This window comes from Berghia stephanieae, chromosome 11 (genome assembly GCF_034508935.2).
Source record: "Berghia stephanieae isolate SIO BIC M18660-M18661 chromosome 11, UCSD_Bste_1.3, whole genome shotgun sequence".
Taxonomy (NCBI): domain Eukaryota; kingdom Metazoa; phylum Mollusca; class Gastropoda; order Nudibranchia; family Aeolidiidae; genus Berghia; species Berghia stephanieae.
The window spans coordinates 24,779,961-24,806,715 of NC_088370.1; the positions used below are offsets into that span (position 1 = coordinate 24,779,961).

General features: G+C 39.2%; 1 protein-coding gene across 1 annotated transcript in view; it reads right to left on the reverse strand.

Annotated features, from left to right (window-relative positions):
* The window catches only part of LOC144956365 (nmrA-like family domain-containing protein 1), a 61,273-nt gene extending 34,751 nt beyond the window's left edge, over positions 1–26,522 (reverse strand). The window contains exons 1-5 of the mRNA XM_078886863.1: positions 26,412–26,522; positions 21,363–21,479; positions 10,587–10,762; positions 9,957–10,096; positions 7,504–7,645 (exon numbers count right to left, since the gene is read on the reverse strand). Coding sequence (XP_078742989.1) covers positions 7,504–7,645; positions 9,957–10,096; positions 10,587–10,762; positions 21,363–21,376 — 472 coding nt within the window. The 5' untranslated portion in view covers positions 21,377–21,479; positions 26,412–26,522. The remainder of the gene's footprint in view (positions 1–7,503; positions 7,646–9,956; positions 10,097–10,586; positions 10,763–21,362; positions 21,480–26,411) is intronic.
* Positions 26,523–26,755: the final 233 nt, after the last annotated feature.

Below are 26,755 nucleotides of genomic sequence, written 5' to 3' on the forward strand. Positions count from 1 at the left end.
GTGAAACATGGCGTGCAACATTTCATCACAACCAAAGGTCGCCCAGTATTCGCACGTGCTCGTCGCCTGGCTCCAGAAAAACTCTTGTGTGCAAAAAAGGAATTTTTGGAAATGGAGAAAATGGGCATAATTCAAAAATCAAAGAGCCCTTGGGCTTCCACATTACACATGGTCCCCAAGGCTGATGGCACAATGCGTCCCTGCGGAGATTTTCGTCGACTTAACGATGCTACTATACCAGATCGATATCCTGTCCCACACATTCATGATTTTACAGCAAACTTAGACGGTAAGATCATCTTCTCGAAGATCGACATTGTCAGAGGATACCACCAAATTCCAGTCGCTCCAGAAGACGTCCCAAAAACGGCAGTGATAACCCCTTTCGGCCTTTGGGAGTTCTTAAGAATGCCATTTGGATTAAAAAATGCAGCACAAGCATTCCAACGTTTAATGGACTCCATTTTACAAGATTTAGACTACGTATTTTGTTATTTAGACGACATTCTGGTTGCAAGTTCAACTGAGGCAGAACACATGGAACATCTCAAAATTGTATTCGAAAGACTTAGAAACCAAGGCCTCGTTATCCGTCTTGAGAAATGTCTTTTCGGTGTGAGATCTCTTAACTTCCTTGGCCATCACATCTCGCATTCTGGATCTGTCCCAATGGCGACAAAAATTGAGGCTGTTAAACAATTTCCACAACCAAAAACCATCAAGTCACTTCAAGAGTTCCTCGGGATGTTGAATTTTTACCATCGTTTCATTCCGAGACTAGCTGAAATACTTCGACCCCTATATAGTGCTTTGAAAGTCAAAAAAACAACGCCAAGCACTTACGTGGACGCAAGAAATGTTGAAAGCCTTTACTGACGGTAAAAATGCACTAAGTAACGCTACAATGTTAGCCCATCCTTGCTTGAACTCACCCCTCGCTTTAACGTCTGACGCCTCCGACCAAGCTGTGGGCGCTGTCCTTGAACAACTTAATCATCAAGGTAATTGGGAACCATTGGCATTTTTCAGCAGGCAGTTACGTAAACCTGAACAGAAATACAGTACCTTTGATAGGAGTTGCTTGGCATTCACTTAGCCATCCGTCATTTCCGTTTCATCATTGAAGGGAGACAATTCGCTATTTTTACTGACCATAAACCATTAATCCATGCCATGTCCAAATCAACTGAACCATGGTCAGCTCGTCAACAAAGGCACTTATCTGCCATATCCGAGTTCACAACTGACATCCGACACATTTCTGGAAAAAACAACACTGTCGCAGATCGTCTCTCAAGAGCAGTTACAAACTCAGTCTCAATTGGCATCGACTATCAAGCTATGGCGGAATCCCAAGAAAATAGCATTGACATACAGGCTTACAAAACTGCATTAACAAGCCTCAAAATCGTCAAAACATCCGTTGACTCGGGTCCAGAGTTAATTTGTGACATCTCAACTGGCTACCCAAGACCTATCGTTCCTACCGACTTCAGAAGACCGGTTTTCGAAATTATTCATAATATGAGTCATCCTGGAGTTAAGGCCACAGTCAGACTTATCAGCAAGAAGTTTATCTGGCATGGTCTTAAGAAAGAAGTGTCAGCATGGGTTAAGCAATGTCACAACTGCCAATCTTAGAAAATTCAAAAACATATACGAGCACCGTTAGAAACATTCCATGTCCCAGGAAAGCGATTCTCACATATAAACATTGACCTCGTTGGACCATTACCTCAGTCAAGGGGGTTCACCCATCTCCTTACTATAATTGACAGGAACACCCGATGGCCTGAGGCAATACCGTTACAAACCACACCAACAGAAGAATGTGCAAAAGCCCTGATCTCCAATTGGATCTCGCGGTTTGGTATTCCTGTTGATATAACTTCTGACAGGGGCTCACAATTTACATCCACGCTATGGAAACAGATGGCCAGTCAACTTGGTGTGCAGATTCATCACACAACTGCGTATCACCCTCAGTCCAACGGCATGATTGAACGGTTTCATCGGTCCTTGAAATCATCCCTCAAAGCTCGTCTAATAACTCCAAATTGGGTGGATGAGCTACCTTGGGTTCTGCTTGGTTTAAGAACTGCACCTAAGGATGATATCGGTCATTCTTCAGCTGAATTAGTATACGGAGAACCTTTAACAATCCCTGGAGAGTTTATACCTGACCATCCTTCAGACTTCCACGCTAAAGACTTTTTGGCAACCTTTCGGCAAAACGTGTCCCTTCATTCACCACGGCCAACACATCATCACGGCTATCATCAAACAAATTTACCCAAGAACTTGATGTCAGCGAAATATGTTTACATCCGTGTTGACACCCACCGAGGACCCCTTCAGAAGCCGTATACAGGTCCCTATGTTGTCATAACCCCTGGAGATAAACAATTCCTGATCGATGTTGGTGGCAAAGCAGAACGGATTTCGATCGACCGACTTAAAGCTGCATTTGTCGATTCTACGCAACCAGTTTCCCTTGCCACCCCACCTCGTCGTGGACGCCCACCGAATACGAACAGAAACATACAAAACTCCCGTACTGCTTCTGATGATACTAACGTAGTGCCTACTAAGAAGCTATCTCGCTCAGGACGTACCATTAAACGACCTCGGTACTACAAAGATGACTAGTCCGTGTTTGGGGGGCATGTGTGGCGATCTCCGTTTCCTACGAACTACGAAGACTTACCACATACTGCTGACTGCAAGACTACTCTACACGTCAGATCAGACAAAAACGTAAACACGAGAGAACTCATTAAATTTATAAAATTCACTACACATTGCTTTCATTGTTTGTTGTTTCCAGTAAAGTAGATGCTACAATATATATCTATCTATATCTATCTATTTATCTATTTATCTATCCATCTATCTATCTATTTACCTATTCATATATCTATCTCTATCTGATTGTTGGGTTATGCACTAGTTGATTTATTTTTGTGTTGTAGAAGAGATAATACGGAGTTATAGTTAGACACCGAAGCTCGCCTAACGAACGACTTGCCCAACACGTGACCATTTTTTTTCTCGCGTCCTCTCGTCTAATCTCGTCACTCCGGAATAGAAAGAGGAGGCGGAGCTCATATGATATAACGCAATGAAAGTTCTGTCCGATGACGGGTGGAGGGATATCACCTCTCCAAAACTTACCTTATTATATGAGATCTTGAGATTCTTATCCAATCATCGATTGCTCGTTTGACAGTTCGCTTGTGAACAGTTAGGAGACCATCTCTTGATTTATGGGCAGGCGGCTTTGCGTAAAGGCGGTGAGTGTTGTATACATCAAAGAGTACCGCTGACCGATGGGTAAATAGTGGTTGTGTAACCCAAAAGCCCTGCCGTCTCGACTGCAAGGTCTTGTATGTAATAGTTGCGTCACCATCTCAGGGCTCAGGAATTAATTAGTGAGCTGATTCAAACAATGTGGGTTTCAAATTTATCGTATACGTAATCATTTGGAAGCTACAGAGAAAGGTGTTTTTGTGTAATCCCTTTCACACACACACACGCGCGCGCACACACACACAAACATATACAAACAATACACATCCCTGGTCATCTATTGCCTATATTATTAATGTTAATATATACATCCCATGCTGATTGTCACTACCCCCCCCCCCCCCCCCCCCCCCCCCAACCATTTCCACCATCCAAGTACCCGCGGCCTTTTCCCTTTGATTTCGTATCATGGTCTACCCGAAGCCCAACCCCTCGATCGTTTGTGGGTCAACCCCCCCCCCCCCCCCCTCCCCCCACCTTCCCCCGTAATCAATTTATAATTTTCTCTCTGTATAGAGCGCCACATGCACAATTATATACTATTGAATGACACTGACCTTGCCCCTCCCCTAACACAAGCCAACAGCAACCCAAGCTATCCTCTATCACGTGACCTTAGATCCGATGCTGCATACCGCTTGAGAGTCTTCACTATCCAGATCTCGTTCATGGTCACGTGAGAAGGCTATATCCGTTCGGGTTCGGCGTTCGGGTTCGGCGTTCGACCCGATTTCGTTAAAAGCCTAATATAAGATATTAGCGAATACATGCACATATATATTCATTTTTGATTTTTGAAATCTTTTGATTTGTATTGTCTCAAATGTATGACAGTATTGTTAATTTAAATACTGGAATTACTGAATAATCAATTTTGTTTATGAGTATTGATTGTTCGCATGAAATTGTGAATGTGTTCAATGTATTTGATTTATGTCACGAGCATTGTTAATATGAATATTAATCGATGGAGATTGTATATTAATATTTGATGCTGGAATTACCTTGCTGATTATTCGTCTGAGCTCTCTCTCTCTCTCTCTCTCTCTCCCTCTCTCTCTCTCTCTCTCTCTCTCTCTCTCTCTCTCTCTCTCTTTCTCTCTCTCTCGCTCTCTCTCTCTCTCTCTCTCTCTCTCTCTCTCTCTCTCTCTCTCTCTCTCTCTCTCTCTCAATTATTTCTTCATCTATCTATCTGTCCTTCCCTCTTCCTGTCTCTCTGACTCATACCTATGTTCCTAAGACTGTTTGGTTCTGATGTTATCTTCTTTGTGGTAGAAAACGGTAAGGGCTGCCTGAAGCCGGTGATCGTAAAATACTAACGAAAGAGTGAAAATGGAAAGGCTTCGTATGGGAACAAAACTCTCTCTCTCCCTTCTCTCCCCTCTTTTCTGACCATCTACCTATCTATCTGCCTATCCATCTATCTATTTATTGGTGTATTCCACTTTACTATCGCATCGTTCCTTCGCGAAGATTCGACCTTCGCTCATCCAACAAACCCCCCCCCCCCCCACCCCACCTCCGCCGTGACCCTTTCACCTCGCCCCCTCCACCCCCCCCCCCCCTACTGTTCGACTACAGCGTTCTACTACTACTACTACTACTACTACTACTACTACTACTACTACTACTACTACTACTACTACTACTACTACTACCAATATGTCTTTTATCTTCCATTATAGTCTGGAAAGTTCTGTTCCCTGACGCTGACCTTTGCTTATCAATTAGATCACCCCCCTGGGGCACCCTATCCTCTACCCACGCCACGCTAACATTTCATTCATACTGCAACCACCATTGAGTACAGACGATACAAGTTATTTTTCATTATATTTTATTTGTTTTCCACGTTTATTTGTGTATTGTTGTGCTGACGAAGGGTTTGTACCCGAAACGTCCATTGTCTGTTTTGTTCCCATACGAAGCCTTTCCATTTTCACTCTTTCGTTAGTATTTTACGATCACCGGCTTCAGGCAGCCCTTACCGTTTTCATATTATTTTAGTGTAACTTAAGTTACTTTTCTTATTTTATTCCTTAGTTTATCTCTGTGTTTTTAATTCCTCTTTTTCAAGGTGAGTTGCTGCCAAAATATTTCTTATACTAGATGTATAATGTTAAGATTTCAGAGATTGTTAATAATAATAATAATAATAATAATAATAATAATAATAATAATAATAATAATAATAATAATAATAATAATAATAATAATAATAATAATAATAATAATATTAAGACTGGGATTATGTTATATATGATGATTTTGATATGTGATGTTTTTGTCTTACATGCTATTGGTAATGATAACATTGTGAGTACGTTGGTTAGTCTTATCTTGAAAGGTATGGTGTTCCCGCTGGATGGTAACCATGTCCTTGTCTCTGGGGCGATATATGTTTTACGGGAGATAATTACATTGAATTGTCTTTATGGTGATGGGGGAGAAACGTTGGTTGTTTTGGGGCGGCTCGGGGCCATATATTTGATGCGTAAAAGATGTATCTGACATAAACTTTGTTGGCTCTCTGGCTTCATCATGTAATCAGGCCTGACTCGTAATTGCGTGGGAGATCGCTGATGACGTCGTCTTTAATACGACAGAAGTCGTGTTAAACTGCTGACATACGGTGTATGTCAGTCATGTACTCACAAGTTACTCATTGACTCTGGAGGTGTAATTGATGATTACAGGACAATATCAGAGTGAGTTACATATTGGTGACTCACGTTGTGGTCTTTAATAAAGTTAGTTTTAGACTTAGGTTTATGCTGACTTTTTGATGAAACGATATTCTAGTATCATAATATGTTAATAATGAGGAATACTAAATGCTTATGTATGTGAACATATGTTGTTATGTTGTTATTGTCATAATGATTTGGGATAGGAGATTGTCCGTTATCATTGTTGTTTATCATTATATACATTTATACATCTTTTGTATTGATGGTATTGGTAATAATCATTGTAGTTGTTGGTGATGATTTGAGAGAGGAATGTTGGTTGTTTTGGGGCGGCTCGGGGCCGTATATATTTGATGCGTATTTAGACGCATCTGACATAACCTTTGTTTGCTCTCTGGTCTCATCAGATGATTGTGATGATTATAATATGATGGCGATGATGATGATGATGATGACAATGATGATGATAATGATGATGATGATGATGATGATGGTGATGATGATGATGGTGATGATGATGATGCTGATGTTGTGGTGATGATGATGACGACGACGATGTTGTGACGCGGACAGCGTCGATGGTGACGACGACCGTTGGTATAATGTTGTGAGTCGTGATCGCTGTCGCGTGACGAATGATTGCTACCTATAGTGTGTGGGTGACTGTGTAGCGTATGTAGTGTAATTGTTGTCGTTATTGTTGTTATCGTCATTGCATGTTGATCATTGTTTGATTAAAAATAGACTCTTGCTTTTACTTTATTAAACGATATATTATTTTAGTGTAACTTAAGTTACTTGCTTATTTTAATCCTTAGTTTATCTCTGTGTTTTTAATTCCTCTTTTTCCAAGAGTCAACAATCCATCTGGGAACCGGGACGTGGCTTGATCGAATACCCCTAGACAGATAGAGGCCACGTTTACTTAGTACCTTCAACTACAACTCCTCCTCCTGCCCTCTCGAAGTTTCCGCTTCCAAAAACTTTATAACATCTTTAATTTCTTCAATTGATGATTTTGCGCCAACATCCTGCGCATAACATATACACCACACCAACAAGTAAAATAAATTTACAATCCTACTACAGTAGTAACAGTTGTAGTTGCAGTAGTAGTAGTAGTAGTAACAGTAGTAGTATTAGCAGTGGTAGTAGTAGTAGCTCTAGTAGTAACAGTTGTAGTATTAGCAGTGGTAGTAGTAGTAGTAGCAGTAGTAATAGCAGTTGTAGTAGTAGTAGTAGTAGTTGTATTAGTAGCAGTAGTAATAGTAGTAGCAGTAGTCGTAGAAGTAGTAGTAGCAGAAGTAATAGTAGTAGTAGCAGTAATAGTAGTAGTTGTAGTAGTAGTAACAGTAATAGCAGCAGAAGTAGTAGTAATAGTAGTAGTGGTGGTAGGAGTAGTAGTAGAAGTAGTAGTGGTGGTAGTAGTAGTAGTAGTAGTAGTAGTAGTAGTAGTAGTAGTAGTAGTAGTAGTTGTTGTTGTTGTCGCTATCGTCGTCTATACCTGTGTAAACGATGTAGTTTGACAGTCTGGCTTTGGCCTCAAAGAGTGGACACTCATAATTGTTGAGGATATTGTAATCTGTCGTGCAGTAGATTAAATGTTTGACTCCACTGGCCACCGCAGCATTCACCACATTGTAACCCTCAGTGGATAAACAATACAAAAGTTGTATGAATAAAAGTATTAATTGGTATATATTACAATTGTCATTATTTTTTTTACAAATTCAAAAAATTATATATTATTATTATATTATTATTATTATTATTATTATTATTATTATTATTATTATTATTATTATTATTATTATTATTATTATTATTATTATTATTATTATTGTTATTATTATTGTCATTATTATTATTATTATTATTATTATTATTATTATTATTATTAATATTATTATTATTATTGTTGTTGTTATTATTTTAAATAATAATGATAATAATACTAATAGTAGTAGGTAATAATAATTTTTATTGTATTAGAGCAAGGATATAACGAACAACACAAGGCAGAAAAATAAATAGTTATTTTTTTCAGCAGTTCTTTATTTTTTATTTAAGTCCCGTACACATTGGTGAATGTTTATTTATTTTTTTTTTCATACATTCCTGTGAAATTTAGTTTGTTCGACCTGTACATCTATGCAGGCCTGACAACCGAACGCAATTATGGGCCTAGTTTAACTTTGTTGTAATGGATAATATTTGCGTCATTTTTTTTTTTAGATTTCCATTACAACAGAGCCCATAATGAATTTGGTTATCAGACCTGCAAATAATGACACGCCGTGTTTGTTCTATAGTTTGTTCTGTGGCGTCTTTGCGGTGTGAAGCAAGTTCGATTGAATGGATAAAGCATGGGCTTAACTTAAAGGGCGATAATCGTGAAAACCCAATCAATTTTTTTTAGTTTATCAGCTGCATCTCTTGTTAATTGTTAACCATTATCTAAATCACGTAGGTAGAGAAGTCATGCACTGTCTTTTGTCTGTGTTGTACAGTGGAACCTATTTATAACAGGCCCGGTTATAACAGGGATCGGGTATAACAGGGATTTTTCAAATCCCCGTTTTTTACCTCTCTTTGTCTCTATTAAAAATTATCGGTTATAGCATGGCCTCACTTGAACCAAATCGGCTATAACAGTAACAGGGACAATTTTTGTCTGACTAAGGAGGGATAGTACCTTTGGGTGGGGGTCACATGCCTGAAGCCAACTGGTTCCCACGTCTTTTATTTCATTGATGAATAATAAAGTTTGAAATAAATTTTTAAAATCGTAAAAAAAAAAAAGAATTTTTAAAAAGTTATATCTAGATCTATACCGTAATGTATTATAATTTACATTGCGCACAATCCCTGTCGCATGCAGTTTGTTTGTTTTTTTTTGTTGTTTTTTTTTGGCAAAGGAGGTAATCGATGTATTAGATCACTTGAAAAAGTCAGTTATGTGCTTATTTCCCTTGTATTTCTGATGTAAGAGGGATCGGCTCTAACTATAACAGTACAGGACTTTTGCTCTGGTCCCACCATCCCGGTTATATCAGGTTCCACTGTAGTTGTATGATTGTATTTGATTGTTCTTTTCTTGGATATTTCGTAACCATCAAATAATGTCATAAATACCAATTTAGCATGACGTAAAGATGCCATTTGTACTTTTGTTGAATTTCGATTCGTATTGTTATAAAATAGCCATGTTTTGTTTTATTTTTTATCGGTAGAAATGGAACAGGTAACCACAGAGTGATAAAGGTGGCGGGGGGAGGAACGGGACTAAAATATGTGAACTCCAGCACGGCTTCCTCAAATACCTTGGGGCATGCAAAATAAGTTCGAGGAACCGTTGCATTGGCATAGCAACTTAATGGAAAATGGGGGGGGGGGGGGGTATGGACTTTTCTTCTTACCCAAAGCCAAAAGATACCTAGTTCGAATACCCACCCTCCTTAGCTCAATGTGCGGTGCTGGGGTGCGGCTGAAACATGGGTTACTACAATCTACTTTATTACGTATTTATTTAGTTTGTTGATTGTTGACGGAGATCGATTTATTATTACAAGGATTTGGTGGTGTGAAGGGGTGGGGGGGGGGGGGGGGGTTCCTGTATCACAACATTCATTTACCGTCATATTAACAAATCATGACATCAACTTTCATTTTCAATTGCTCAAGATTCAGCTTCTAATAATGCTCACACTTCTATGTCATGACGATCGACCCAATCAGCAAATTCCTTATCGCACTCGTGCACCGTCGCAAACCCACCCGGAAGCTTCGTCACACCACACCGTTCAACTAGATGCTCTGCGGTTTCGGGCTCGTTACTACAACGGGTACATATATTGGACAGGTGGAAAGTCCCCACTGATGAAGCGATTTTGTCGTTAGGCAGGTTTGCAATAACAACAGTTTTAAAAAGCAAACAAAAATAAACAAAAAACTTACTTGTGTATACTCAATTTTGCTGCTCATTGTCTCCCAGAAGAAAGTATTGAGGAAAACAACATCCATTGATTTTGTAGCTTCGAGCACAGTTTCGTACGCTAGCATGTTGCCGATGACGTATTCCACTCCCAGTACATTACACGTTAAGGATGGAGAGAAAAAGCACACAGACAACAACAACAGCAGCAGCGGCGAAATTTGATTTTTTAGAAGAATATTAATGATGATGATGATAATAATAATAATAATAATAATAATAATAATAATAATAATAATAATAATTGAGCTTTTTTTAATATAGAGCAATATCCACTAAATGTGCTCAAAGCGCTTTACAAGGCCAACAGCAGCGCTTAACATGTGGGACAGGGCTGTTAGGCTATATTATTTTATTTTTTCTCGGACAGAGACAACGCTGTTAACGGCCAGGTACACCTGACTGCGGTGAGAGAGTGTGAGTAAAGAGCCTTTTCCAAGAACTGAACTATGCGCCGAGCGAGGCTCGAACACAGGACCTCCGATCCGAAAGCAAGTGCACAATAATGATGATTATGTTTTGTTTTGGTTTCGTTATCTCTTTCTATCTATTTCTTCCCCTCCTATTTTTTTCCTTTAAATTCCCTGACTTACCTCTGAGGTTTGTTTCGGCAAAACTCTCGATTTCCGGTCGTCGGGTAAAACCATACACTTCCAGGAATGGAGACGCCACTGCAGAAAGGGCGACCGCCCTGCCAATCATGCCGGTTGCGCCAAATATTAGGATCTTAGTGATGTCATCATTCACAGACTTCTCTCCTGGGCAGCATCTTGTTCGTGCAGAAATTAAGAATAATACATTTTGACGGGTGCAGTCAAATAACAATAAAGTCTCGCTTTTGGCAGAATCTAAGGAGTACACGTTAGACTCCTTCCGCACTAGGACAAAACTGTCCCAGGACAAATTTGTCCCGTCCCACTGGAGAAAACTTCTATTCAAAAGGGGTTCCGCACTAGGACAGGACTGTCCCGGGACACACCTGCGCGAATGCATTATTTTTTTTTTTTACAAGATTCAAAAGTTTATTTGTATGCAATTGCCAATATAACGCATTCAAGAATATAATATTTTCATCAACAAATCAAGTAAATAAAATCAATAATAAAGCAAGGCAAACAATGATAGTAATAATAATAATAATAAATAATAATCATCATCATCATCATCATCATCATCATCATCATCATCATCATAATACATAATATTATTATATTAATTATTATTATATTATTATTATTATTATTATTATTATTTATTATCATTATTATAATATATATAATATATAATTAATTAATAATAATAATATAATAATAATAATAATAATAATAATAATAATAATAATAATAATAATAATAATATTATAATAATAATAATTATAATGGTGATAATAATAATGTAAAATCTTCTAATTAATAGATTAGTTATTTAATAGGTTGAATTACAAATTAATAATTTAAAAAATAAGTCCTTGGTACAACTCTAATAATTCACATTTTATGAATCAACATAAGATACGACATGACGATAATGATTTTTACACTGTACAATGGGATTTGTTTACAAAAGATTTATATAATCATGAAATATTCTTATAGCAAGACTAATATTATTGCTGCTCCTACTACTACTACTACTACTACTACTACTACTACTACTACTACTACTACTACTACTACTACTACTACTACTATTATTATTATTACTACCACTACTACTACTACTACTACTACTACTACTACTACTACTACTACTACTACTACTACTACTAAGACTACTACTACAATAACTACTATATACTACTACTACTACTACTACTACTACTACTATTATTATTATTATTACTACCACTACTACTACTACTACTACTACCACTACTACTACTACTACTACTATTACTACTACTACCACCACCACCACTACCACCTCTTCTACCACTACCACTACCACTACTACTACTACTACTACTACTACTACTACTACTAGTATGGATGAAATAGAGGTTGCATATTTCTGTGCTTTACTACGTAGAAAAAAAAAGACAAATTGAAAGAGAAAACAAAATTGCGTGCATCCTTTAATGACCCAAAGATTGCTCAAGGGTAAATTCCGTAAACTCTATGGTGATCTCCGATCTTATCTTAAAATGACTTTCTTGGAATCACCTCATTTTACCCAGGTGCAAATGAGTACCAGTTCGCTGATGAAAGTAACCTTTGACGGACTAGTATCATTCAAGAGGATAATAGAAAGTCAGCATGGCTCGGTGGTACGGTCTTTGCTTCGTACCCGAAAGGCATCAGTTCGATGCTGATGCGCTGTGTTGCCTTGAGTAAGTCACCTCGCCTAGCTCAATTTGAGGCGCTTCACTGCGGCTGACGCCTGGGTTATACCTCGCCCTAGCTCAATTTGCGGCGCTGCATTGCGGCTGACGCCTGGGTTATTCCAGTCTTCCCTTGGAATAGACCCTCGAGAAAAATTACCCTATGGGATGAAAAAAAAAATATATTTTTTTTAATTTTAAACTGTTATTTGTCTGATTAACGCTACAGAAACATGGATAAGTTCCGGATTTATAAGCTTAGGAGGCAAGATGGCCCATGGTTAGCGCGTTTTACTCTGGACTCAGAGGTTCTTTGTTCGATTCCGACCGAAGCCAATTTGTACTTTCTAGAGCAAGAAAATTTACTCCAATCACTCACTCCATTCAGGTGTAAAAGGTACCTGTCAAGCTGGATAGTAATCTGCGATAGACTAGCGTCCTGTTCAAAGGTTTTCAAACAAATACGTTAATTGTCCGCTTCACGCTATTGAAACGGGAATAACTCCTGCACCATTGCTACAAGGCTCTAAAAGAGTTACAATGAGTCCAAGTGGCTCAGAAGGATTTACTTAAAATATTTTCATTGAAAATTCCCGAAATAAATAACGATAAAGATAATTGATCCACAAGGTACCGAATAGATGTGCGACCGGTTTTAGACACGTTACTGCTGTGTCACAAAGTGTGACACTTCTTAAATTATATTTATAAACATACGTTTTAAATTGCCGAAAATGTTATGTTGCTATGCCTTCTGTAACGTGGTTTCATCACATAGAATTATTTTTGAATTGTTCTGCTTTTTATATTCAGAATTGAAATAAATAAATAAATCATAACTTTGAAATTGAATGTAAGCTTCAGTTTAATATACGAAAACAGATAAAATGGACGTTTCGGTTTCCCTTCATCAACAACACATGATGAATTAAAAACTACAGACAAATGAGATAAAGTGGTAGTGGCGTTGTTAAGATGCATAAACAGAAACATTGATGGGCCGGAAATTGTATGCTACTTTGTGAGGAAGCGCGAATTAAAACAGAGCAATAGAAATTTATAAAAGGTGCGTACTTAATTATGAAAAGTGAGTGGAGCAGGCACTTATGATGGTAACAACAAGATATGAAGTGAGTAGAAAAGTGCCAGAAGACAATAGAGAATAAAAATTTTTCGCGGCGGTGGTGGGGTTTGAACCTGCGACCTTATTGGTACGACAAATCCGCCTGGCAAGTGAGAGCGTGGCTCTACCGTTGAGCTATCCACGAACACAAAAATATTCGTTTCAAACCCAAGTCATTCTAGACACCTCCTCACCCACAATCTGGTACGGCCGATTCGTTCGCCCACCACACATGCGAAGTATTTTGACCGAATTTAGCTTATATGCCAGTATTCTCACACAACATATAACAAGAACGATTGAGACATTTGATATGCTCCGGGTATGGGGTGAATTTTTAATTCAGAAAAGTGAGTGGAGCAGGCACTTATGTTGGTAACAACAAGATATGAAGTGAGTAGAAAAGTGCCAGAAGACAATAGAGAATAAAAATTTTTCGCGGCGGTGGTGGGGTTTGAACCTGCGACCTTATTGGTACGACAACTCCGCCTGGCAGGTGAGAGCGTGGCTCTACCGTGTGAGCTATCCACGAACACAAAAATATTCGTTTCAAACCCAAGTCATTTCTAGATCCCTCTCACCCACTTCTGGGACCGCCGATTCGTTCGCCCACCACCATCGCGAAGTATTTTGACCAGCAGTTAAGCTTAATAGCCAATATTCTCAACACAAACATATAACATAGAAACGATTGAGACATTGAGTATGCTCCGTGTATGGGGTGAATTTTTAATTCAGAAAAGTGAGTGGAGCAGGCACTTATGTTGGTAACAACAAGATATGAAGTGAGTAGAAAAGTGCCAGAAGACAATAGAGAATAAAAATTTTCGCGGCGGTGGTGGGGTTTGAACCTGCGACCTTATTGGTACGACAACTCCGCCTGGCAGGTGAAGCGTGGCTCTACCGTGTGAGCTATCCACGAACACAAAAATATTCGTTTCAAACCCAAGTCATTTCTAGATCCCTCTCTCACCCACTTCTGGACCGCCGATTCGTTCGCCCACCACCATCGCGAAGTATTTTGACCAGCAGTTAGCTTAATAGCCAATATTCTCAACACAAACATATAACATAGAAACGATTGAGACATTGAGTATGCTCCGGTGTATGGGGTGAATTTTAATTCAGAAAAGTGAGTGGAGCAGGCACTTATGTTGGTAACAACAAGATATGAAGTGAGTAGAAAAGTGCCAGAAGACAATAGAGAATAAAAATTTTTCGCGGCGGTGGTGGGGTTTGAACCTGCGACCTTATTGGTACGACAACTCCGCCTGGCAGGTGAGAGCGTGGCTCTACCGTGTGAGCTATCCACGAACACAAAAATATTCGTTTCAAACCCAAGTCATTTCTAGATCCCTCTCTCACCCACTTCTGGGACCGCCGATTCGTTCGCCCACCACCATCGCGAAGTATTTTGACCAGCAGTTAAGCTTAATAGCCAATATTCTCAACACAAACATATAACATAGAAACGATTGAGACATTGAGTATGCTCCGGTGTATGGGTGAATTTTTAATTCAGAAAAGTGAGTGGAGCAGGCACTTATGTTGGTAACAACAAGATATGAAGTGAGTAGAAAAGTGCCAGAAGACAATAGAGAATAAAAATTTTTCGCGGCGGTGGTGGGTTTGAACCTGCGACCTTATTGGTACGACAACTCCGCCTGCAGTGAAAGCGTGGCTTACGTGTGAGCTATCCACGAACACAAAAATATTCGTTTCAAACCCAAGTCATTCTAGACCCTCTCTCACCCACTTCTGGGACCGCCGATTCGTTCGCCCACCACCATCGCGAAGTATTTTGACCAGCAGTTAAGCTTAATAGCCAATATTCTCAACACAAACATATAACATAGAAACGATTGAGACATTGAGTATGCTCCGGTGTATTTTTGTGTTCGTGGATAGCTCACACGGTAGAGCCACGCTCTCACCTGCCAGGCGGAGTTGTCGTACCAATAAGGTCGCAGGTTCAAACCCCACCACCGCCGCGAAAAATGTTTATTCTCTATTGTCTTCTGGCACTTTTCTACTCACTTCATATCTTGTTGTTACCAACATAAGTGCCTGCTCCACTCACTTTTCTGAATTAAAAATTCACCCCATACACCGGAGTATACTCAATGTCTCAATCGTTTCTATGTTATATGTTTGTGTTGAGAATATTGGCTATTAAGCTTAACTGCTGGTCAAAATACTTCGCGATGGTGGTGGGCGAACGAATCGGCGGTCCCAGAAGTGGGTGAGAGAGGGATCTAGAAATGACTTGGGTTTGAAACGAATATTTTTGTGTTCGTGGATAGCTCACACGGTAGAGCCACGCTCTCACCTGCCAGGCGGAGTTGTCGTACCAATAAGGTCGCAGGTTCAAACCCCACCACCGCCGCGAATTTTTTTTATTCTCTATTGTCTTCTGGCACTTTTCTACTCACTCCATATCTTGTTGTTACCAACATAAGTGCCTGCTCCACTCACTTTTCTGAATTAAAAATTCACCCCATACACCGGAGCATACTCAATGTCTCAATCGTTTCTATGTTATATGTTTGTGTTGAGAATATTGGCTATTAAGCTTAACTGCTGGTCAAAATACTTCGCGATGGTGGTGGGCGAACGAATCGGCGGTCCCAGAAGTGGGTGAGAGAGGGATCTAGAAATGACTTGGGTTTGAAACGAATATTTTTGTGTTCGTGGATAGCTCACACGGTAGAGCCACGCTCTCACCTGCCAGGCGGAGTTGTCGTACCAATAAGGTCGCAGGTTCAAACCCCACCACCGCCGCGAAAAATTTTTATTCTCTATTGTCTTCTGGCACTTTTCTACTCACTTCATATCTTGTTGTTACCAACATAAGTGCCTGCTCCACTCACTTTTCTGAATTAAAAATTCACCCCATACACCGGAGCATACTCAATGTCTCAATCGTTTCTATGTTATATGTTTGTGTTGAGAATATTGGCTATTAAGCTTAACTGCTGGTCAAAATACTTCGCGATGGTGGTGGGCGAACGAATCGGCGGTCCCAGAAGTGGGTGAGAGAGGGATCTAGAAATGACTTGGGTTTGAAACGAATATTTTTGTGTTCGTGGATAGCTCACACGGTAGAGCCACGCTCTCACCTGCCAGGCGGAGTTGTCGTACCAATAAGGTCGCAGGTTCAAACCCCACCACCGCCGCGAAAAATTTTTATTCTCTATTGTCTTCTGGCACTTTTCTACTCACTTCATATCTTGTTGTTACCAACATAAGTGCCTGCTCCACTCACTTTTCTGAATTAAAAATTCACCCCATACACCGGAGCATACTCAATGTCTCAATCGTTTCTATGTTATATGTTTGTGTTGAGAATATTGGCTATTAAGCTTAACTGCTGGTCAAAATACTTCGCGATGGTGGTGGGCGAACGAATCGGCGGTCCCAGAAGTGGGTGAGAGAGGGATCTAGAAATGACTTGGGTTTGAAACGAATATTTTTGTGTTCGTGGATAGCTCACACGGTAGAGCCACGCTCTCACCTGCCAGGCGGAGTTGTCGTACCAATAAGGTCGCAGGTTCAAACCCCACCACCGCCGCGAAAAATTTTTATTCTCTATTGTCTTCTGGCACTTTTCTACTCACTTCATATCTTGTACTTAATTATGTCAAAAGAGGGGAGGCGGGTAGGAACTGTGTAATGCAGTATAGAAGACAGTGAACTAAAATAAAGTGTGGACTATTGTTGGAAAATAAATACAATGGAATTGGAAATAAATACAAAATGTAAGGGATGTAGGTATTAATATATTAGTGGCATAAGCAGCAGCAGAAGCAACAGTAGTAGTAGTAGTGGTAGTAGTAGTAGTAGTAGTAGTAGTAGTAGTAGTAGTAGTAGTAGTAGTAGTAGTAGTAGTAGTAGTAGTAGTAGTAGTAGTAGTAGGGATGCAGAAAATAAAGACAGGCATTTCAATTTTGACACGGCGCCGCCAAGTCTGGGACTTTTTTGTCCTAGTGCGGAAGTCTGCTATATTTTTCTACTATCACAAACGATATGAACACGGGACTGGGACAGTCCTGTCCCGTTGATTTGTAGCATTTCACAACGGCTTGGGACACAACGGGACTGTTTTGTCACGTCCCAATAGGTGCGGAAGATTTCTCTAAATTCTATATGTTACAGATTTGGGACAGGACTGTCCCAGGACAGTCCTGTCCTAGTGCGGAAGAGGGTTAAACCCTCTTCCGCACTAGGACAGGACTGTCCCGGGACAGTCCTGTAACATATAGAATTTAGAGAGATCTTCCGCACCTATTGGGACGGGACAAAACAGTCCCGTTGTATCCCAAGCCGTTGTGAAATGCTACAAAATCAGCGGGACAGGACTGTCCCAGTCCCGTGTTCATATCGTTTGTGATAGTAGAAAAATATAACAGACTTCAGCACTAGGACAAAAAAGTCCCAGACTTGGCGGCGCCGTGTCAAAATTGAAATGCCTGTCTTTATTTTCTGCATCCCTACTCCTACTCCTACTCCTACTCCTACTACTACTACTACTACTACTACTACTACTACTACTACTACTACTACTACTACTACTACTACGACTACGACTACGACTACGACGACGACGACGACGACGACGACGACGACGACGACTACTACTACTACTACTACTACTACTACTACTACTACTACTACTACTACTACTACTACTACTACTACTACTATTTCTACTGTTGCTTCTGCTGCTGCTAATGCCACTAATATATTAATAACTACATCCCTTATATTTTGTATTTATTTCCAATTCCATTGTATTTATTTTCCAACAATAGTCCACACTTTATTTTAGTTCACTTTCTATACTGCATTACACAGTTCCTTCCCGCCTCCCCTCTTTTGACATAATTATGTACGCACCTTTTATAAATTTCTATTGCTCTGTTTTAATTCGCGCTTCCTCACAAAGTAGCAAACAATTTCCTGCCCATCAATGTTTTTGTTTATGCATCTTAACAACGCCACTACCACATTATCTCATTCGTCTGTAGTTTTTAATTCATCATGTGTTGTTGATGAAGGGGAAACCCGAAACGTCCATTTTATCTGTTTTCATATATTAAACTGAAGCTTACATTCAATTTCACAGTCATAATTTATTTATTTATTTCAATTTTGAATATAAAAAAGCAAGAACAATTCAAAAAATAATTCTATGTGATGAAACCACGTACAGAAGGCATAGCAACATAAATATTTTCGGCAATTTAAAAACGTATGCTTATAAATATAATTTAAGAAGTGTCACACTTTGTGACACAGCAGTAACGTGTCTAAAACCGGTCGCACAAATATTCGGTAACTTGTGGGATCAATTATCTTTATCGTTATTTATTTCGGGAATTCTCAATGAAAATATTTTTAAGTAAGTCCTTCTGAGCCACTTGGACTCATTGTAAAACAAATTAAGTCCTTTAGAGCCATGTAGCCAATTGTGAAGGAGTTATTCCGGTTTCAATAGCGTGAAGCGGACAATTAACGTATTTGTTTGAAAACCTTTGAACGGGACGCTAGTCTGTAGTCTATCGCAGATTACTATCCCAGCTTGACAGGTACCCTTTTACACCTGAATTTGAGTGAGTGATTGGAGTAAATTTTCTTGCTCTAGAAAGTACAAATTGGCTTCGGTCGGAATCGAACACAGAACCTCTGAGTCCAGAGTACAACGCGCTAACCATCGGCCATCTTGCCTCCTAAGCTTATAAATCCGGAACTTATCCATGTTTCTGTTGCGTTGAGCAGACAGATAACAGTTTAAAATTTAAAATAATAAAATTCATTTTTTCATCCCATAGGGGAAATTTTTCTCGAGGGTCTATTCCCAGGTAAGACTGGAATAACCCAGGCGTCAGCCGCAATGCAGCGCCGCAAATTTAGCTAGGACAAGGTATAACCAGGCGTCAGCCGCAGTGCAGCGCCGCAAATTGAGCTAGGCGAGGTGACTTACTCAACTGATGCCTTTCGGGTACGAAGCATGCTGACTTTCTATTATCCTCTTGAATGATGCTAGTCCGTCAAAGATTACTTTCATCAGCGAACTGGTACTCATTTGCACCTGGGTAAAATGAGGTGATTCCAAGAAAATCATTTTAAGATAAGATCGGAGATCACCATAGAGTCTACGGAATTGACCCTAGAGCAATCTTTGGGTCATTAAAGGATGCACCCAATATTGTTTTCTCTTTCAATTTGTCTTTTTTTTTTCCACATGGTAAAGCACAGAAATATGCAACCTCTATTTCATCCATTACTACTAGTAGTAGTAGAAGTAGTAGTAGTAGTAGTAGTAGTAGTGGTAGTAGTAGTAGTAGTAGTATAGTAGTAGTAGTAGTAGTAGTAGTAGTATAGTAGTAGTAGTAGTCGTAGTCGTGGTAGTAGTAGTGGTAGTAGTAGCAGTAGCAATAATATTACTCTTGCTATAAGAACATTTCATGATTATATAAATCTTATGAAACAAATCCCATTGTACAGTGTAAAAAATCATTATCGTCATGTCGTATCTTATGTTGATTCATAAAATGTGAATTATTAGAGTTGCAATTGCCTACAAAAAAACTTTTGAATCTTGTAAAAAAAAAAAAAAAATAATGCATTCGCGCAGGTGTGTCCTGGGACAGTCCTGTCCTAGTGCGGAACCCCTTTTGAATAGAAGTTTTCTCCAGTGGGACAGGACAAATTTGTCCCGGGACAGTTTTGTCCTAGTGCGGAAGTCTGCTATATTTTTCTACTATCACAAACGATACGAACACGGGACTGGGACAGTCCTGTCCCGTTGATTTTGTAGCATTTCACAACGGCTTGGGACACAACGGGACTGTTTTGTCCCGTCCCAATAGGTGCGGAAGATTTCTCTAAATTCTATATGTTACAGATTTGGGACAGGACTGTCCCAGGACAGTCCTGTCCTAGTGCGGAAGAGGGTTAATAGTTATAGATACCAAGATGAAGGGGACATAACCACACCTCTCGGACAGTCGCCGTTCGTGCTAAACGCTAAACGAAGGAAACTACCATCGATGTAATGCTTTTAAGTAAAATACTCAATAATTCTACTGGCCTTATCACTCGTACAATCACAAACAAAAAACAAAAAAAATGGGTGGGGTTCCAGACCTCCCATAGTGGGCTGGGAAGCACTTACTGTGTCTTCTATCCCCCTATATTTGTTTTCCAACTTGCTTTCTGATTCTGTCTTTGTCTTGGAATGAGATTACTTGGTATTGTCCTGGACCTGGCTGAGAGGAAAACAGTCAAATATGTATAATTAGTTTTGGGAGATGATATTTTTTTCCTTGTAAATCATCCTCTCCGTTACGCACTGTATTATGTTTTGTTTTCATAAGTGTATCCCTCTTGGTGGGGACCTGTGCTTGTGTCTGGATGAGACATTTAGGTGATCTCAAACTAAGTATACTGTGATAGTATGCTCTTGGAATCTAACTCTGTTTCCTATTTGAACCAGATCCCCTCTGTCTCATCTTTTCTTGGGTACTTTAATTGTAATTCTAGAACGGTTTCCATCCCATTTTCTTCCTTTTTACTGGCGCTGATATGACCTTAATGTGTTAAAACGTGAGTTTTTATATAGCGCAATTATATCCACTAAAAGTGCTCAAAGCGTTTTACAAAGGGTCCCAGGCCAACAGCAACACTTAACATGTAGGACGAGACATGACGCCTGATAGGCGATATTACAATGATATTTTTTTTCGATTGTGAACGACCAGGAACTCATTTTACACCTGAGTACGTTGAGAGAATGTGAGTAAAGAGTCTTTTCCGATGATTCAACCAAGCGCCTCTCAGTCTCAGAGCGGGACTCGAACCAAGAACATTCCGATCCGAAGTCGAGAGTCATACCACAAGACCCCATAGAATCACTATACTTACCCTGAGATCGACATTGTATTTATAACACGAGAAGTATTGTTGGGAGAAAATTGATCGACCAGCACTTCTCACTCCCTTGCGAGCCTTTTTGTCCGAAGTCGTCTATCAGTGGTTACTCTGTGATAGAACACACATACATTCACACAAAGAAGAAGAAAATGGGGTGGGGTGAGAGAAGCTAAATTATAAGTGATCTTAATGAATATGAATCATCATCATTTTCATGACAAATTACAAGTGATAAACAACAAAACAAAAACAGAAACCATATTCCAACAAGTGTTTCGATCCGTAACTCCCCACAATAATATAAGAGGGTGGACTCCTACTTTTGTCTTTCAAGTTCAAAGAGCCTGCGCAAGGGGCTCGAACATGGAATCCATTGTTCACAATTTTCCGGTATTTTATGCTTAGATGTCTATCAACTTAGACATTGTTATTGTTTAGGCTCCTATAATTCTTTATTTATTGTTTTTATTCTCCTTATCCATAACCACATAGAGTTTCTCTTTAACTTTCGCCTGACTAGCAAGTTTCAGAATTTTCCCCGAAACTTAAAGCCCGTTCAGCATTTATATATATATATTTAATGGATTTTTCTTAATCAAACAGAGAAGCTACAGGTGCATTTCTAAGCATAATATTATTCCTCAAAACGGGTTCAACAACACAGAGTCAATGCCTGAGGAATTGGAAAGCCCTGATCTTTTTCATCGTTTAATATCATTGTGTACCCAAGAAGAGCATCCTCAAGCACAAACGCTCATTGTGTATCATACTTCAAGAACCCTTCGTCAATTTCTGCAAAACGGACTCAACAACACGGTGTCAAGTTTTTATAGCTATAACAAATACATAATTTTTTTTTTTTTAAAAGGATTTGATGCTCAAGAGAAATCAGAAAGAAAACAATGTAGGTCGCGTCGTAACGAATGTGACGATTTTCCTATGGTTGGTGAGGAGAGGGTTACGTTAGGTTTCATTTAGGATTCGAGCTGCGTTCTTTCTTTGTTTGTTTTTTGTTGTTGTTATTTTTGTTTTTGTTTTTAAAAGGAGTCCGCCAGAGCCATTAGGCCTAGAAGCCGGACGTTATCCCGGTTTCTATAACATGAAACGAACAAGAGCAATTGTTTGTTACCCCTTGGATAGGAGGTTAGTCTATCGCAAAGTGCTTTCATCCAGAATAGACCCAGCCACCCAATCACCGCTAAGCTGGTCCCCGGAAGAAAATGTTTAAGATTATATTACTATAGTCCGTTTCCCAATTCAGTATCTAAGTTCTAAGCTTTGATATTTTTTTTCTCTAAAATTGTCTTGTGTGTGGCACTGATGCTTTGCATGTCTATTTCAATGTGTACGTTGTTCACTATGTGTTCCTAACCCTTTCACTGTGTACGTTGTTCACTGTGTGTTCCTAACCCTTTCAATGTGTACGTTGTTCACTGTGTGTTCTTAGCCCCAACCATTTTAATTGTTTGAGTTCACAATGCAGGTCTCACGTCTTTTTTCCAGGATTGTAATTATTAAATAATTTCAAAGAAATGCTTTTCAAAGTCACGATATTACATTTCAAATCCTCTGTCGAATGGAAAATTAGAATGTCAAAAAAGCAAACGCAATACGCTACAACAGTCGTAACGTCACTTCCCTCGTAATGACGCATGGTAACTAAGTAACTGGCTCTAAAGTATCGGAACAATGGCGGACCCCCTTATGAAATATTTCTCTGACGCATAAAAGCGTATCCAGAGGGAGAAAAACATTAAAAATATGATCATGTTTTGACTTTTACACATTCTGATCACAAGACATATGAAAAGTTTAGCCAGCATGAAGAATAAAAAGTACCGATTTTCTTTGTTTAGTACCACGATGGCCGCCGTATCTGGGTGACGTGACATCAGACTATTGAATCCAATTACGTTACGCCTCTGGTTTTATGAATGAATAAGAAGTTTATGACAAATATTACAATAATCGTGACTGGTGTTTACAAAAAGTAGGCACTCGTGCGATTTAACATTGAGGAAACGATCGTGGCTGTGTCATTGTCGAGGCCAGGCATGAGACGCACGTGAATTGAATGAATGTTCACAGTATTGTTTTGTTCTGTTTTTTATTTTTAAAAATCAGTATGTGGAATATTCTTTTGTAACTTGCTGTATTGTAAATATTAAAAAACGAATCCCTGTTACAGTTGAGTTCAAGGAATTTACCAAATGGAAAACGTACGGTGCTCTTATTGGCTAACCAACCAGCGGCCTCGATGAGAAAAATATCCGCCATTTTGATGTTGGCTGGGAATCGCGTTACATAGTAAACAAGCGCTGATCGGCCGTTCATGAAAACAAGTTGCTGCTCGCTCGTTTAACTCAAAATTATTCAAAACGATCTCTCTAAAATGATATAAATGTGACTTCTTAAGGTTTTCTTCACGGTCAAAACCACACAACATTCTATTAATGATTACGTCCGAGGCAAAAAGGAATATTGACAGGTCGACCAAGAGTTGAACTCGTGAGACGACAAACATCAATGCAAAGTGTAGCGAGAGTCAAGCTATTGTTTGTCTTGTCCTATTCTATATAGAGAAAAGGATAAATAGTATAACCTCGTGTGTGAGTGGTTGCGTGTCATAGTCTTGTTTTTAAATTGTTTCTTTTGTTTATGTGTGTAGTGATGACTCTCTCACACTCAATTTCAATGCCGAAAGAGGAATTCCCGCACACAAGAAAGGGAATTGGGGTGGTATTTGGCATACATATTGTATAGTATCTAGTTCTAAATAGATAACTGATTAGAATTATATTATGATATATAAACACAATGCCAAATACAATTCCGAAGTTTCCTTATTCCAAATGAAGTAAAGCTCCAAAACCTAATGGTAGTGATTGTAGTACTGAGTGTTAGTGAGGTGATGTGGTGTTGGTGGTGGTTGTAGTTGTAGTAGTAATAGTGATGATGATGTGGTGGTGGTGATGATTGTAGTTGTAGTAGTAGTGGTAGTGATGATGATGTGGTGGTGGTTGTAGTAGTAGTGGTAATGGTAATGATATGGTGGTGGTGGTGGTTGTAGTAGTAGTGGTCGTGATGATGATGTGGTGGTGGTGTTTGTAGTAGTAGTGGTAATGATGCGGCTATGTGGTCTAGTAGTATGACACTCGCTTCCGGATCGGAAGGTCCGGGGTTCGAGCCTCGCGCTCGGCGCATAGTTGAGTCCTTGGAAAAGACTCTTTACTCACATTCTCTCACCGTACTCAGGTGTAAAATGAGTACCTGGCCGTTAACAGAGTTGTCTTTGTCCGAAAAATTGTAATATCGCTTAACAGGCGTCATGTCCCGTCCTACATGTTAAGTGTTGACCAGGGACCCCTTGTAAAGCGCTTTGAGCACATTTAGTAGATATTGCACTATATAAAGCTCAATTTAAAAAAAAAAATATTTCAATGATGATGATATGGTGGTGGTGGTTGCAGTAGTAGTAGTGGTAGTGATGATAATGTGGTGGTGGTTGTAGTTGTAGTAGTAGTGATAGTGATGATGATGTGGTGGTGGTTGTAGTAGTAGTGGTAGTGATGATGATGTGGTTGTGGTGGTTGTAGTAGTAGTTGTAATGGTGATGATATGGTGGTAGTGGTGGTTGCAGTAGTAGTGGTAATGGTAATGATATGGTGGTAGTGGTGGTTGTAGTAGTAGTGGTAATGGTAATGATATGGTGGTGGTTGTAGTAGTAGTGGTCGTGATGACGATGTGGTTGTGGTGGTTGTAGTAGTAGTGGTAGTGATGCTATTGTGGTGGTGGTTGTAGTAGTTGAGGTAGTGATGTGGTGGTGGTTGTAGTAGTAGTGGTGGTGGTGGTTGTGGTAGTAGTGGTAATGATGATGATATGGTGGTGGTGGTTGCAGTAGTAGTGGTAGTGATGACGATGTGGTTGTGGTGATTGTAGTAGTGGTAGTGATGATGATGTGCTGGTGGTGGTGTAGTAGTAGTGGTAGTGATAATGATGTGGGGCTGGTGGTTGTAGTAGTAGTGTTAGTGATGATATTGTGGTGGTGGTTGTAGTAGTAGATGATGTGGTGGTTGGAAAACACATTACAGGTTATTATAATACATGATTACACACATTCTCTAACTTCATTTTTTGACAGCTTCGTTGTGCCATAAATATACGCAACAGTTCTGAAACATTTTATTGTGGATTTTGATATTGTTTGTTGTTGTTGTTGTTTTGTTTTTTTTTTTTTGTTTTTTTGTTTTTTTGTTTTTTTTTTTTTTTTTTTTTTGTGTCGTTATGTTGACATAGATACCGAATGAATGGTAATGACTACATTCTCAGCCAACAACAAAATGGCGCTGAATGCTTTCATTGGTGGACACTTTTTAGGCTTCGTACGTATTCTCATTCGTTTAATTCTATGGTTGAGTTGAAAAAAACAAACTTTAAGACGTTTTTTTTTTTTTAATTTATGGATATAAAATTCGAAAATAATATATTTTTCGTTGGTATGGGTATATGGTTTGACAACAAAGTGCTAAACGCTGACCTTTGGACAAGAACAAACCAAGAACAAATGGATGTCCAGGTCAGACGCAGAAAGTGGAGATGGGTTGGCCGTACCCTGCGGAATGAGCCCTGCAATATAAATATAACCAAGCAGGCTCTCGAATGGAACCCACAAGGCAAGAGGAAACGGGGTCATCCAAAACAGACGTGGAGGAGAAGCCTTCACCAAGATTTGAACGTCTCCAATCTTACCTGGAGGTCTGTGCCAAGGACAGAAGAAGATGGAAGAGTGCTGTTGAGGCCCTATGCTCCGCCAGGAGCCAAGAGACATAAGTCAAGTAAGTCATGGTATATGCAATAGCCATGCAAAATTTCGCTGTAGTACAACAAACAATTTTAAAAAAAGTTTTAGAGATAAACACACCTAAGCTTGGATATGAATTATGAAACGAACTCGACGTCTATATAAACTATGTTATTTATATTATCTATTTTAATTTTTTAAGGGTGAAATGTTCCGACAATTAGGATCAAGCCACTTACTATACTTTAATGAATTTTCAATAATCCACTTTAGACAATTAGTATTATTTTGTTAGATTTTGCTCTTGTTCCGTAGATTGATTTCATAAAATACCAACATCCGTGTTAATTTTGTGTTTATGTGAAAAAGAGAAAAGCAGTACCGAAAAGCACAAGACACGGTGCGCATTATTCAAATAATATTATCGACGGTGACGTTCTATAACCTATTAAAATCGCAACGTCGTCATGTCATGTTGCCCAGAAATATGGAAAGACAGTTGAGCTAAAAATTTTGACCAAGGGCCACACCCTTCTTTGCGTTTCTGACTAAAAGTACATTCACAATACGATTCAATTAATAT